Source organism: Delphinus delphis, chromosome 19 (genome assembly GCF_949987515.2).
Source record: "Delphinus delphis chromosome 19, mDelDel1.2, whole genome shotgun sequence".
Classification (NCBI taxonomy): domain Eukaryota; kingdom Metazoa; phylum Chordata; class Mammalia; order Artiodactyla; family Delphinidae; genus Delphinus; species Delphinus delphis.
Window position 1 is genome coordinate 13204972 of NC_082701.1, and position 14403 is coordinate 13219374.

The 14403-nt window shown below is 53.0% G+C and overlaps 1 protein-coding gene across 2 annotated transcripts in view; it reads left to right on the plus strand.

Annotated features, from left to right (window-relative positions):
- Positions 1 to 14403, plus strand: part of TBCD (tubulin folding cofactor D) — a 173888-nt gene that overhangs the window by 41451 nt on the left and 118034 nt on the right. For both annotated transcript variants that reach the window (XM_059998740.1, XM_059998741.1), the window contains 6 exons: positions 1264 to 1309; positions 2747 to 2879; positions 7260 to 7396; positions 8034 to 8094; positions 9139 to 9213; positions 13844 to 13938. In XM_059998740.1, coding sequence (XP_059854723.1) covers positions 1264 to 1309; positions 2747 to 2879; positions 7260 to 7396; positions 8034 to 8094; positions 9139 to 9213; positions 13844 to 13938 — 547 coding nt within the window. The remainder of the gene's footprint in view (positions 1 to 1263; positions 1310 to 2746; positions 2880 to 7259; positions 7397 to 8033; positions 8095 to 9138; positions 9214 to 13843; positions 13939 to 14403) is intronic.

Below are 14403 nucleotides of genomic sequence, written 5' to 3' on the forward strand. Positions count from 1 at the left end.
GGGGAGAGGAAGGGCAGAAAGCACGAAGGAGAGCATGACTTCTGCCAAGGGGCTTTTGCAGCAGAGGGCCAGAGCAGGGCTGGTGAGGTGAGGCACTTATCACGTGTGCTGGGAGAGGCGGTGGAGCCATGGGCCACTGGCTGGGAGGTTCCATGGTGCTTTGAGTGTTGGGATGTCCTGGGCCTGTGGGTCTGAGCCCTGTGTCTTGTTCTCCTGTGAGCCTGCCTCAGAGTGTCCAGGGCCCCGGAGTGGTTGGTCTCCATGTGAAACACCACTGACTAAGTGTCTGGGATGGTGTTCACTCTCTTCACCTTGGCTGAGCAGCTCCCTCACCAGCAGGACCTGGTGTCGGGGGACGGGGTCCAGTGCGGTTGGGCCCACGTACCTTCAGATGGTCTAAGACAGAAGTGGTCTCACCTTGCCAGTTAAATAGTAATTTTTTTTTTTTTTTTGGCGGTACGCGGGCCTCTCACTGTTGTGGCCTCTCCCGTTGTGGAGCACAGGCTCCGGACGCGCAGGCTCAGCGGCCATGGCTCACGGGCCCAGCTGCTCCGCGGCATGTGGGATCTTCCCGGACCGGGGCACAAACCCGTGTCCCCTGCATCGGCAGGCGGACTCCCAACCGCTGCGCCACCAGGGAAGCCCCAAATAGTAATTCTTGAAGGAGAAGAAGTTCCTTAGCTGTTTTCTTAGAGTTGCTTAGCTTTAGGGTTCTTCGTTTAAGGGCTTGGATACCCAAGTCTTGCAGAGTTGAAAGTGGAGGGTAAAATTTCAGGTTGAGGACTCCGGGTATTTGAGGTTTTGACAGCCTGCCGGCCCCACGTGTGTGAGAAGCAGGAGGGGCCCTTTCTCCTTTGCTGGCTCAGAACGAGGATGAGTACGTGGGTGCCTTACCTTTGTGTCGGATAATTCGACCTGTAACTCTTATCCTTTGGTACCTTCAGGTACACGCTAGTCATGGAAACCCGGTACGATTCCTTACTCTCCTTACAGGCCAGCACCCTTAACTTCAACGCGGGCGTGTGTCAGTGAGCAGGGCCTCACCGCTGCATCTCTGGTTTACGTTGCCCCTTTGGAAGATTTCCTCTCTAGTCTCTTGTAATTCCTTTCTTTGTCATGTACAGAAACTCTTCTCTTGTTATTTCCTGGCGAGTGTCTAGAATAAAAATCCTGGAAGATGTGATGAATTGTTTTGATAATTGATGTTTTAAATTTGTAAATGTATTTGCAAATTCTAACAGAATTTTTTTTCTTTTTTTTAAGGCACAAATATTTAAGCATGGAAAACGTGAAGACTGTTTACCCTACGGTAAGGTTTATTTGTAAGTGAGGGTGTGTTTGTGACATGAGTTTGCCTGAATTATGATCAAATGTGTCTCTTTAACAGTTTATTCACAGGCACAAAAATCTGTGACTTGCTATATTTGGATACTATCATAGGTCTTTTTTTTCGGTCTTCTTTGTGTGCGTGTGTGTATGTACGTATGTGTTAATAATCTGACTGTTAGGTCTCAGGCCTCTTAGGGAGGAGGTCTGGGTTCCTGATGCCCTGACTGTCTGGTCTTGATCCTGGGGGCCTTGGGATGTAGATGAAGCCCTGAGGTTTCTGGTTCGCTTCCTGGGGGCCCAACTGCATTCTTCCCAGCACCATGGCTACATCATTTGCCCTTTTTGCCTCATTCTCTTAATTTTAGATTGAACCTCAACTTATGAAAATCAGTATAGTGATTTTCGCTGCAGGAAGGCTTACTCCCTGGAACAAGAGAAATTTCTTAGTCCATGTTTTAGAAGATGTATGAATCAGATTTAGGTAGTAGAGTCTATTTCTTGAAGTTTTCATCATGGAACATTTCATACACATACAGGAAGACTGATTGGTATAGTGACCTCTCATATTTCTATCACAAGCTTCAGGTTTTTAATTCATGGGCACTCCTGTTTCATCCATGCTCCCCCTCACCCACCACCTAGACACCCTATCATTCCACTGGCATCTGTTGACTCTTTTTGGAAACATAACCTTGATGTCATTGTCACACATGAGAACATGAGCAGTCGCCATTCAGCATCGTCACACGTTGTCCTTGATGGACTCGCACACACAGATCCCAGGTCCATCTTGAGTTACTGTCAGTTATACCTACGCTGGTCACTGTGCGCCGTTTGGGTCTTTTGGGAAGTTACCCAGATGCCATTTCAACTTGTCTTGAACGCCCCCTCCTTGTCTCACACGAAACATGGTCCTGCGTGCTCTCCTGGCCTCCGCTTCCCCCGATGCCCGCCTCATTGCCCCAAATAGCCTTGACTGCAAGGGGGCCCGATCACACAGTTTCCCTGCTTGTAGAGACCCCTCTCTGTTCTTGCAGCCTCATGCTTAAGCCTGTCTGCATGGTCCTCATGGCCTGCATGTGTTCCACCCTCCAGGCACGTGCCCGCTGTCTCTGCCCAGGACACTGTTCCCTCCCTGGGTTCCTCTGCGTTCCATCTCCAGATCCGTGGTTCACAGTGAGAGGGTTGGGCAGGTCCGACTCCAGCTGCACTTAGTAAATGACATGGGGTGAAAGGGTCTTTATGAAGCAGAGCTCAAGGGGTCCAGCGTAGATGTAGGCCTTCACACTGACTGGGGTCGGGGGGGGCCTGTGGAAGTGTCTGGTTTTGGTGTCGTGCGTGTCAGGTGGGGTTGGTGGGTTTGGGAGATGACACAAAACCTTCCCACCAAACTGAGCGAGATGTGCTGTGTTCACAGCTGCCACCATTCTCCAGTGCCTGGACAACTGCAGGCTCCCCGACAGCAACCAGACCCTGCTCCGGAAGCTTGGGGTGAAGCTTGTGCAGCGGCTGGGCCTGACCTTCCTGAAGCCCCAGGTGGCCAAGTGGAGGTGAGTGGACTGAGTGGTAACCACGCGACCAGGGTGTGTCGGGAGGCTGGCGCGGGGCTAGGTGTTTCAGGTGGCTGGACACAGCGGGCTGATTGACGTGTCCTCCTGCTTTCATTTTTTCCCCAGTCTCAGCAGTGTTTCTGATTTTGAAAGGAACACCTTTTCTTTCGGTTATTTTCTGACCCCACATCTTCCAGGTAGAATCTTGAAGTGGAACTGATGACAAGGAAGGCTTGTTTCGCACTCACTGAGAGTGCTTGTCATTTAAGTGTAGGGCAGCCTCACTGGCGGGTCGCACCGTAGGGAAGGCTCCATTCTGGTCACCTCAGTCTGGGTCATGGGCTCCTTCCTCGAGGTTTACTCAGAAAGGAGAGCTGTCTCTGCCTGTGGATGGAAACGATGTCTTAAGGGTTCTTTTGAAGTAGTGGCTCCCCCGGAAACAGACTGTTTGCTGTGCTGGGGGTGGTACTGCATTTTAGCAGTCTTCAGTTTTATTTCACATATTCATTTGTGTGGTTTGGGAGGAATTATTTGATTAAGTTTGTCTCCAATTATAGGAAATTCCAGAGAAGTGTGTTATGTTTTAGTGATGTTTTACTGAAATACCTTTTAGGTGTTCTGTATACAGCTTGTTCTGTAAGTTGTTTATGAGACTAAATGTTAGTGGTTACTTTGCAGATGCTGTGGAAAATTAACATTCTGTGCTGTATTAGGGCTCCCCTGAGAAACAGAACCAATTGGTGTGTGCGTGTAAAGAGACTTATCATAAGGAATTGGCTTATGCTTGTGGAGCTGGCAAGTCCCCACATCTGGCAGGCTTGGAGGCCAGGAGGAGCTGATGTTTCAACTTGAGTCTGAAGGCAGGAAGTATCCCTCTCACTGGGGGAGAGGGAGGCTGTCTGTGATCCTCAGGCCTTCAGTGGATTGGGCAAGGCCCACCACACTGGGGAGAGCAACCTGCTTTACTAAGCCCACAGCTTAAATGTTAATTTCACCCACAATCACGGTCACAGACACAACCAGAATAATGTTTGAGCAAATATCTCGGCACTGTGACCCGGTCAACTGGACACGTTAAAATGAACTATCACAAGTACTCCAAGCATTTATGTGGGAAGGAGAGTAATTTAGCACCCCAGTTACTTTGTTCAGTCTGTATCTCTCTGTACACTGAGTGTGATCATTAATGTGGTGGGTTCAGTCTCCGTCTTGCTCTTTGTTTTCTCTCTCTTCCGTCTTTTTTTCATTTTATCCCCTCGGATACATTTTCTTTTTACTTTTTTTCTTTTTATTTTTTTTTTGCGGTACGCGGGCCTCTCACTGTTGTGGCCTCCCCCGTTGCGGAGCACAGGCTCCAGACGCACAGGCTCAGTGGCCATGGCTCACGGGCCTAGCCGCTCCGCGGCATGTGGGATCTTCCGGGATCGGGGCACGAACCCGTGTCCCCTGCATCGGCAGGCGGACTCTCAACCACTGCGCCACCAGGGAAGCCCCTTTTTATCTTTTAGATTCATTCCCTTTTTGGTTGCCTTCCCCTTAGTGACAGGCAGGTAACTGGCCACACTGCCCCTCCTGCTGTCTGGGGCGCAGGCCTTCTCAGTTCCCCCTGCTGGGGTGTGGCCCTTGCTCCTGCAGCAGCCGCTCATGTCTCATGCGTGGCCTTTCAGTCCTTCCTGCTGGACCCACACTTCAGTGACTGCCCAGAGTTACTTGCCCTCTGGACTCTGTTTGGCTCTCTTGGCCTCCCAGCTGCTCTCTGATGGCGCATCTGGGTCTCACACGCCTCACAGCTGCCTGAGGATCCAGGGAGAATTTGGGATGCTGTTTCAGCTCCCCTTCCTTCAGCGTCAATCCCCACTTAGTAGCCATCTCACTAGTCAAGATTTCTTTTTTCTGCCCAGCAGGACGGCGGCTATGCTCGGGCTGTACTTTCCTGTGCCGTGGTTTAGAAAGTGCCTTTGGGAGGAAGCAGAGGGGAAGTTGGGTGCACCTGGGGGCTTCCCTGCTCTGAGGGATTGTAGCCATGCCTTGGTTGTCATCTTGTGCCTGCCAGCGGTTGGTATATACACTTTGTCTAGATTTGTGGTTAAGTCAGGAGGGAAAGTCCAGTGGCAGCCTGTCTGGTCCCTGGTTGCTGGACGATATCGAGAACTTTTTCTGTGAGGTAGAGTCCTCGTGTGTCTTCACTGGAGGACAGTAACAGTGTCGACAGTCGTTGCCCAGTGCCTGCTTCTTGCCGGGAGCTTTATGATCTTGACCACAATCCTGTGGTGCCTGGTGACGTTCTCCTTGGTTCAGTTACCTGTTGCTGCTCTGATTCTGACAACAACTCTGATGTGTGTTCTTTTCCAGACCAACACCAGGCAGTTGTCGGACACCAGCTGGGTGTCCTACTGTGTAACTCAGTTTTGACTCTGTCTTTGTGGAGACAGCACCAGATCCTACAGGTTAAGGGCTCAGCCCACTAGACTGTCTCCCCCCCGCCTCAACACCTCTCCTCCCTCTGCCAACCCCAATTGCAAGTCGAGGTTGTCACCTGTGTTTCTGACAGTCTGGCTACAGGTTGGAGGGTTTGATAATTTGCTAGAGCGGCTCATAGAACTCAGAGAAATATTTTATTTGAGATTACTGGTTTATTATACAAGGCTATAACTCAGGAACGGCTAGGTGGAAGAGATGCAGAGGTCAGGGCCTGGGGAGAGGGCATAAGGCTTCCATGCTCTCTGAGTTCCCCACCCTTCCTGCTTCTCCCTGTGTTCACCAACCTGGAAGCTGTCCTAACCCACTCCTTTTTTTTTGGTCCGGCCATGTGGCAAGCGGGATTTTAGTTCCCAGACTAAGGGTCAAACTTGCGCCCCCTGCAGTGGAAGCTCGGAGTCTTAACCACTGGACTTCCAGGGGAGTCTTCCTTTTGGGTTTTATTGGAGGCCTCATTGCATAGTCATGGTTGATTAAGTCACTGGCCATTGGCAGTTGATTGAACCTCCATCTTGGGAACTGCCCACACCATCCTTGTTTCACGCAATCTGAGGCCTCAAGGCCACAGCTAAACAGTGTCTGAGTTGGCTCTGTCTCTGAAGCCCCAGTTATCTGGAACTGGACTTGGCCTTAGGCTGTGGCCCCCAGTAATCATGCTGTAACTCGACCGGTCACCTTTTATGCCCCAGGCCCTGTCCTGAGATGGGGCTGCCCCAGAGTCAGGCCCAAGCGTGCCTGTCCTGCTTCTAGGAGGGGAGGCGTTCCTGGGCCTTTCTCTGCACAGGGCCTGGTCTGAGTGCTTTGTGCACATCCTCCCACCTGGCCTCGTTACAGCCCTCTGGGTGGGGCCTCATTTTACAGATGGGAAACTGAGGCAGGCAGAGGTTCAGGGGCTGTGCAGTCAGACAGCTGAGCTGGCGTGTGCTGCTGGCCCCTTCATGGCGCTGCAGGAGATGATGCTGGTGGCCTCAGCAGGTGGGGAGGCGGGTGTGGGCGGCAGGAAGTGGTGAGAGCCATTCAGGAGGCAGGATCTGTGGGAGCTGGCATGGACCAGCTGTGGCCCCTGGTGTGGAAGGCAGGCATCTGGCCCGGAGACAGGGGGTGGGGCTCTGCTCAGGTGGGACCTGGAGGCAGAGCCTGTGGAAATAAGGCCAAGGCCAGTGGGTTCAAACGTGCCCTCCCTGCCATTTCTGTTGGGTGCATTCTTTTTTTAAAAAAATAATTAAAAAAATTTTAAATTTATTTTTATTTATTTATTTTTGGCTGCGTTGGGTCTTCGTTGCTGCGCACCAGCTTTCTCTAGTTGTGGCAAGCAGGGGCTGCTCTTCGTTGCGGTGTGCGGGCTTCTCGTTGCAGTGGCTTCTCTTGTTGTGGAGTACAGGCTCTAGGTACACAGGCTTTAGTAGTTGTAGCTCACGGGCTCTAGAGTGCAGGCTCCAGTAGTTGTGGCTTATGGGCTCTAGAGCACAGGCTCAGTAGTTGTGGCTCATGGGCTTAGTTGCTCCGCGGCATGTGGGATCTTCCTGGACCAGGGCTCGAACCCGTGTCCCCTGCATTGGCAGGCGGGTTCTTAAGCACTGTGCTACCAGGGAAGCCCTGTTGGGTGCATTCTTGTTGTCACGCTTTGTCACCTGCCTTTCTGCTAAGAAAGCTTTCCGACACGTGAGGGTTTCTGAGTCATCTAGAAGGTGAATCTATGTTCTGTGGCTCAGATGAGGTTGTCATCTTCCTTGACAATCCATGCTGGTGACAGTTACTGCTCAGTTTCCTTCCTGTCCATCCTGTACCTGTAAAGCACATGGAATTTTCACAGTGACACTGAATTGTTGAGTTCAGTCATCAGGATCTTCTAGCTCCAAGTTGTCGCAGCAGGTCTGAGGTGTGTTTGTTTGCTTCTTGCAGGTACCAGCGTGGCTGCCGCTCCTTGGTTGCGGGCCTGCAGCTGAGTGTCCAGAGTCCTAGAGATCCAGGGATACAGACCGAGACCCCTGACAGCGACGGAGAGGACGACGTCCCCGAGGAGGTGGAGAGCGTGATAGGTGAGTGGGGGCCACCTCATCTCGACCTGCAGGGGACCTGGCCCCACCTCTGGTCTTTGCAGGGTGGGAGGTGAGCCTGGGGCTGTGTGCATCTGCTGTCTCCCCGCCCCCCGTTGCAGCCCTAGACCGCCCTGGCCGCAGTGCACCTGTGCACCTCCACAGGCTCCGTCCTGCCTCTGCATCAGGCTTCCTGTGCTGCCATGTGCCCTCCACCAGGGCTTCCACTGACCGGCTTGCAAGGCCTGTACTGCTTGGGAGCCCTCTGTGTGGCCTTTCCTAGAGGCTGAGCATTTCTCAGACCCTGTCCCTAGGAGAGCTGCTCTCTGCAGCCTTTGGCAGAAGCTGGTTTCTCTGGGAAGCCTCCCTCATCGGCCTCTGGCCTTCCTCGCTGGTGCTCTCTGCCCAGTGACTGTTAGGAGCTAAGACAGAAATTGCCCTTAAGTGATGACTTAAAGACATACAGAAGGAAATGTCCTTTTATTGTGATTAGAATTGAGATTCTTCATGTAATTGCCTTTATGGTACTGTTTTGAGTGGTGTGCAGGGTGGGTTACCTTAAAGCTGGGAACTGAGAGCTCATCTAAAACTCTGGGTGGTTCCGTGGGGCTCACAGACCGGCCTTCCTGTGTTCTTCCAGAGCAGCTGCTGGTTGGGCTGAAGGACAAGGACACGATTGTGCGGTGGTCTGCGGCCAAAGGGTAGGTGACTGCACTTGGTCGGGGGGCTGGGCTGGGGGCTCACAGCTTATGCCCCAGATGCCTGCAGGTCTACTGAGTCTCCTTAATCATTCAGTACTTCCTGTGGAATTGGAGGGCTGCAAACAGCTCCCAGAGTTTTAAAAGGTAGAATGATTTTTTCCTAATTTACATTTACTGCTTTTTGTTCTAATTTTCAAGAAAATCACTGAGGTTGGTCAGTGGCTTCTTCAGGTTCTTGCCCTTCTGGCTGGAATGAGCACGTTTGCCTTTTTTACCTTCAGGTGTTCCTTTCCTTGCTCCTCACGTCCTCACTGCCACGACCCCCACCTCCTGCCTCCACAGCCAGGGGCGGCCCCCCATGTAGAGAGCAGATGCTGCACGGCCTCACTTGATTCCAGAGCCCCCAGGAGGGGCTGGCATCCCCCTCTGCTATGCCTGAGGGAACAGCCAACACAGGCGCCCCAGCACACGCAGTGGGGCCAGGGCGGGTTAGGGGACAGAGTACAAAGGAGATGTTGTGGAGAAAAGGAAAATGGGTGAAGGTGCCCGTGGGCCCTCCCCACAGAGGTTACGGGTGTCCTTGCCAATCCACTCACATAGCGAATGCCGGGGAGAGGAGGCTCACACGGGGGCTTTTGGCCAACCTCGGAGCCCAAAGTCTTGTCTGCTTGGAGTACGATGGGCGGGGAGGGTGGGCCTTTCTGGGGCGCCGCTGGCCGGGACCCAGCCTGGGCAGTGACTTGATGGAAGCCGGCCCGGTTGGCATGCAGCAGGGGATGGACCTTGGTGGCCTGAGCTGGGAGCTGTTGACTGTCTGAGAAGTGCACCTGCCCTGTGGGCTCCCTTTGCCTTGGTCCCCCAGATGCCTGTCCTGTCTCTGTATGTCAGTGTGATGGGCTCCCTGATGGGGCAGGTGGCTTTTATGGAGCAGAATCAGCCTCTTTGCCATCCTCTGGAGAGAAGGACAGTTACTCGGGACGTTCCTAGTGTAGCGTGTGCCCTCGACGGGCTGCTGATGCTGACGACGTTGCTTCTGCTTTTCAGAATCGGTAGGTTGGCTGGAAGACTTCCCAAAGAGCTGGCGGATGATGTGGCCGGGTCTGTGCTGGACTGTTTCAGGTATGTGGGGAGATCAGAGGGGTAGATGTGTTTCTGGGTAAGAGCAGTGGCTTTTCTTTCCTTACTTCCTCCTACGTTTTCTTTCAGTTGAGCTAGTTATCAGATTCTCTGAAGCCATTTCTTTTCCTTTTGAAGTTAAATTTGAGGACTCTAGTTATTTCTGATATATTTCTTGTGTGTGTGTGTGTGTGTGTGTGTGTGTGTGCACGCGTGTGCCCCTAATACATCTTTTTTAAAAAAAAATTGGGGTATAGTTGTTTTACAATGTTGTGTTAGTTTCTACTGTACAGTGAAGTGGAGCTCCTTGTGCTATACATTAGTTGTCTATTTTATACATATTAGTATATATGTTAATCCTAATCTCTCAATTCATCCCACCCTGATATATTTCTTTTGTCAGCTGAGGCTCCGTTACATTTAAAAACCTTAAGGAGGTCAGTTTTGCGCGTGTCCACACATAGAAACGTATCCTTCAAGGAAACCTGTTTTCATTGGAATGAAACCAGGGCTGCTCTGTCCGAGAGAGTTTTCTGTGATGACGGCCTGTTCTAGATCTGGGGCTGTTGAGATCTTAAAAGAGGCTAGTGTGACTGAGGTCTGAATTCCAAATTTTATTTAATTTCATCAGATTTAAATCTCATAGCCACACGTGCCAGTGGTTGTGCTGCATCCGTCCTCACCTCTCAGGGGATCCTGGGGACCCGCGGCCTGCCCGAGGTGCAGGTGTGGGCCGGGAGGTGCAGGTGGCAGGTGTGGGAGTTTGAGCCTGGGGCCTGCAGGCGAGGGGCAAAGGGCAGAGCCCCGAGCAGCGCAGGTGGGCTGAGGGGGGCCGCGTTAGTGCAGCGCAGGTGGGCTGGGGGGGGGGGCCGCGTTAGTGCAGTGCAGGTGGGCTGGGGGGGGCTGCGTTAGTGCAGCGCAGGTGGGCTGAGGGGGGGGGGGCCGCGTTAGTGCAGTTCAGGTGGGCTGGGGGGGCCGTGTTAGTGCAGCTGCTCACGAGGACTCTTGCTCTGCTTGCCCCTTGCTTTCAGAAGCAGGTGATTTGAGAATGGGTGTTGTGTTCGGCCCCCATTTGTGGTCCCACCCTTGTCAGCCGGTTGCTTCTCTTCTTGGTGCCCCCATGCGTGTGAGAGCTGTGCTATTGGTGTTCATGGGCACTCAGGCCTCCGTCACCAAGCTGGCCCACGGGGTCCCAGGGGCGCGGGCTTCTCCTGCCCTGGGCCCCGAGCCTGATTGGTGAGGTTTAAGGACTGCAGGAAACAGTTTCACACTACTGTTTCAGAGTAATGTTGCATGTGTGGCCACTGTGTCTTCTTGTGGCAGGAGACGCGTGCTGCTTCGCGGGACTCTGTAGAACCGTGGGTCTGCACGATGACTCTGCTGGCTTGTTGTAGAGTGTCTTCCTGGAGTTCTTTTTCGGGGGCTTGCTGATGGGCACGAGATGACACGGGCACCCCACTGGTCCTGGGTGAAGAGGTGTGGGTTCAGGGCAGCCAGGGGCGCGGGGGGTTTGGGAGGATGGAGGAGCCAGGGCCTCCGGCCTTTCCTCCCAGCCCCTTCCCCTGGGGTGGCTGTCTGCCTCAAGCGCTTCGCTTTCCTCTTTCCTTCCTTAGAGTGTTTCTGCACAGCACTCTGGCTATTTGAAGCCATCTTTGTCCAGCCCTTCCTTCTGCTGCTCCTTCTGCAGTCTCCCCTCCCATGCGCTCCTGGGTCCCCTCCCGTCCGGCTCTCAAACCCTGTTACTTCTCTAGCCGCTGTGCCTCTGCCTCAAGGGCTGTGAGCCCTTCACCCCAACGTGTCTCCCCTGAATGCTAGCATCTTTTCTCCCAAAACATGCTTCTCTGGTCAGATGTATGTTCCTTGCTCTCGGCCTGCAACCTTAGTCCAGTTTCACTCGTCCTAGTTAATCTCCAAATGCTGCTTTGCCTTTATTTTGTCGTTTTAATGAATTCCTCTCATCTTTGTGTCTGGGTTGTGGAGGGTAGAAATGGTCTCACTGCTCCAGATTCCCAAGGCCAGAAGCCCAATGCAACATTGAGTGAAGGGGCCTGAGTGGGCCCTTGGGGAGGCAGTCTTTCCCTGGACAGAACCTCACACAGTGGGCGTGAAACTCCTGATTGCAGAACAGGCCATAGAAAGGAGTCAGCGCAGCCGGGAGAAGCAGGTACCAGCTGGGCTGGGGTGTGAGGTTGGCAGGGTGGCCGGGCCGGCTGGCGACCCAGCACAGAGGCCGCTCTGGTCTCCTTCCTCCTTTTATGTCCTCCTGGGGTATGTGGTGAGCTGCCAGCCATTTCTGCAGTGGGTCAGAAATAGGACATTAATTCCTTTACATGTAAGAACACCCGACTCCTGGGACTGTTACCTTGCTCCCTGCCCTGTTTCTGGGCCAGATTATGTGGCTGGGGCCTCCCACTGAGCCCCAGAGGACCTCCTCAGGCCCTGTGCTCCCCTCCCAGGTCCCGCCCCAGAATGTGCAGGTGCCCTTCAGTACCTGCACTCCCCTACCCCTCCCACCACTTAGAAAACCACGCGTTAGCCCCTCGATGGCCTCAGGACAGGATCCCAGAGATGGTGCCCAGACCCACCAGTCCAGGGTGGGTGCAAGCAGCCTGCCCCGGGAGGCCTTGCCGGGTCCTCTGTGTCTGGCATCTGCACTGAGCCCGCGGGTTTCTCCAGTCAGCAGACGGGCCTCAGCCCTGCGGCCTGGGTCCTGGGTGTGCCATGGTGGTGCTGCTGTGGCCGCGGGAACAGCCCCCTCTCAGCAGGAAATGCTCTTCACGGCTCCTTCCCAGGCTTTTCCTTGAGTTCTAGTGCTGTTTGCAGTTAAAAGTTCAGAAGGAGATGAAAGTTATGGGGTGTCCTCCTCTGCTCTGCACCCTGCACGCACCGTCCCCCTTTCTCCATGTCCTTCTAGGGACAGTGGGTATGAGGTGGGTGGAAGGATAAGAACGTCTTCTTCGCTCATCCCACGCCCTCCACGCCGCCCCACTCTGCTCTTCCAGATGGTCCTCATTGGGTGCCCTTGCCGATGGGAGGCCAGTGCCCTGAGCCCATCTTGGCCCCTCTCTCCTGAGCCTGCTGTCTCGGCCCTTCTGTTTGCTGTTGTCTCCACTCCTCTGAGACCCCGGGCCCTCCCACGGTCGTCTGGGGCTTGGCTCTGGGACAGGAGCTTGCCCTCAGGCACTGGGCACTCTGGCGGTACTCGGTACTCTGCGTCCTAGTGTCTGCGTCCATCCCCGCTGTGCAGGTTGGCCTTGGAGAGGGTCCACATCCTCCTGGAGTGGGCAGAGCAGAGGCAGCAGTGCAGGCAGCACACCGTGGTCCTCCTCGGCCGCCTTGGGCCACAGGCATTTTACAGCCTGACGCAAGGTCCTGCACTGTCCACAGCTGTTGACAAGCTACAGCGCACACACGTTTAGTTGAGAAACGATGGCGTGACTGGCGACTGTTTTAGTGATAAGTGAGTCATCGTACTGCTGACCTTTTATCAGGTTCTTCCAAATGTTATTAAATCTTTTATGGAAAGCAGAAAGCACTTCTCTCCAACTGAAATCCTGAAGTACACAAAGTGCAATATTAAATTGTGGCAACGGTCATATAGTCTTTGGGACAGACATTTGATAAACATCTGGAACTTAAGAAAGTTATAATTGGAATTGAGTCACTGGTTGCTGGCGAGGTCCAGGGCAGCTTTTGTGTCTGTCTTGGTCAGCGTGTCTCCGCAGAGCCCAGAGCAGGGCCTGGCACGTGGGAGACACTGCTAAGTGTATTTTGAGTGAAAAGATAAGCCTAACTTCTATCCTATCTGAGTATTCGTGCGTTTGTTGCCAGCCAGTGATGCAATTTATTTGGTTTTCCTAAACATTTCTTTGCCATCAAATTAATTTATTCAGAATTGGAAAGAGTCCTGTAATTTCTCTGGTTTTTTGGGTGAAGTGTATTTCCATGTTTATTTTGGCAGCCAGGCGTGGAAACTCTCAGAACAGTTATTGATGTAAGAAGCAGTTGTTGATGTAAGAAAGGGTTATTCTCGCTAGTTATTATGCCAGAGCTGCACCTTTAAACATGAGAGCTTCCAAACCACTTCAGGAATTTTTTATTAAATACGAAATTTTGCTTATGAGTTGACTGGCTTTTCAGTTGTTTATTGAAAGTCTGTTTCAAACAGTACAAAACAAGTTCTGTATATGCTGTTTGATTCTAACTTCCTAATCTCAATATTCATCATTCAAGCCAGCAGGGGCTCCATGAAAAGGGGGTCTCCTTGCCCTTCCTGTGAACATTTTCCTAACCTTCATTTGGTGTAGTCACTGTGTTGTAAGCCCAGCGCTTCTTGAGCGGCGCAACTGCTTAAACGGCTGAGAGAGCTAGCTGCTCTGGCCCGAAGGTGCAGTGGGCACGTGTGTGGGCTACTCTTCCTGGGGTGTGTGAGGCTGACCCAGGATTTTTACTCATTCTCCGGAGACCTGAACATGGCCGTTATCTTCAGCTGATTTGGAGTACTTTATCTCGTTACTGACTGATATTTTATAAACTCACTCAGGGTTTTAGTGAGGCTTTTGGCCCGGGGGTGGACTTTCACTCTGGGCTGTGGGGGGCATCGTGCTGGGTCTCAGGCTCTTTGTGCTTTCAGTTTCCAGGAGACAGACAACGCCTGGCATGGCGGGTGTCTGGCGCTGGCGGAACTGAGCAGACGAGGCCTGTTGCTCCCTTCCCGACTCCCGGACGGTGAGTATGAAGCTCAGTTTTGTCTGGTCAAGACCATTTATGCGTGTCGAGGTGCTTCATCCGGCCCCCTCCCCAGTGTGGCCGGCTGTCAGCACATACCACGCCTCTGCCCTCCCTGACCATCATGAGTGTTGCAGGAGAGAGTCCTCCAGACCTGTGCTCTCAGCTTTCTTTCTTATGTTGGCCTTTCTGATTCCTGATGCCTCTTCTCCCTGCTGTGAAAGTTTAATAGCACACGTACACTGTAGGTCTGGATTTGGAGGGCCGCGAGCTGTTGTGATGTCTGAGATTGTCTTGTCCCCCAGAACCAGTTTCACCTTCGTGAGGGTGCTATTGCCCATTAAGAATGTGTGCACTGCCACTGTGCTTAGCCCCTGGGGTGACATCATGGTTTTTGGGAACAAGGCTCACGCCAGTGAGGGGATGGGGAGGAAGCTCGGCAGTGGGCCTGAGCAGGGGCACAGT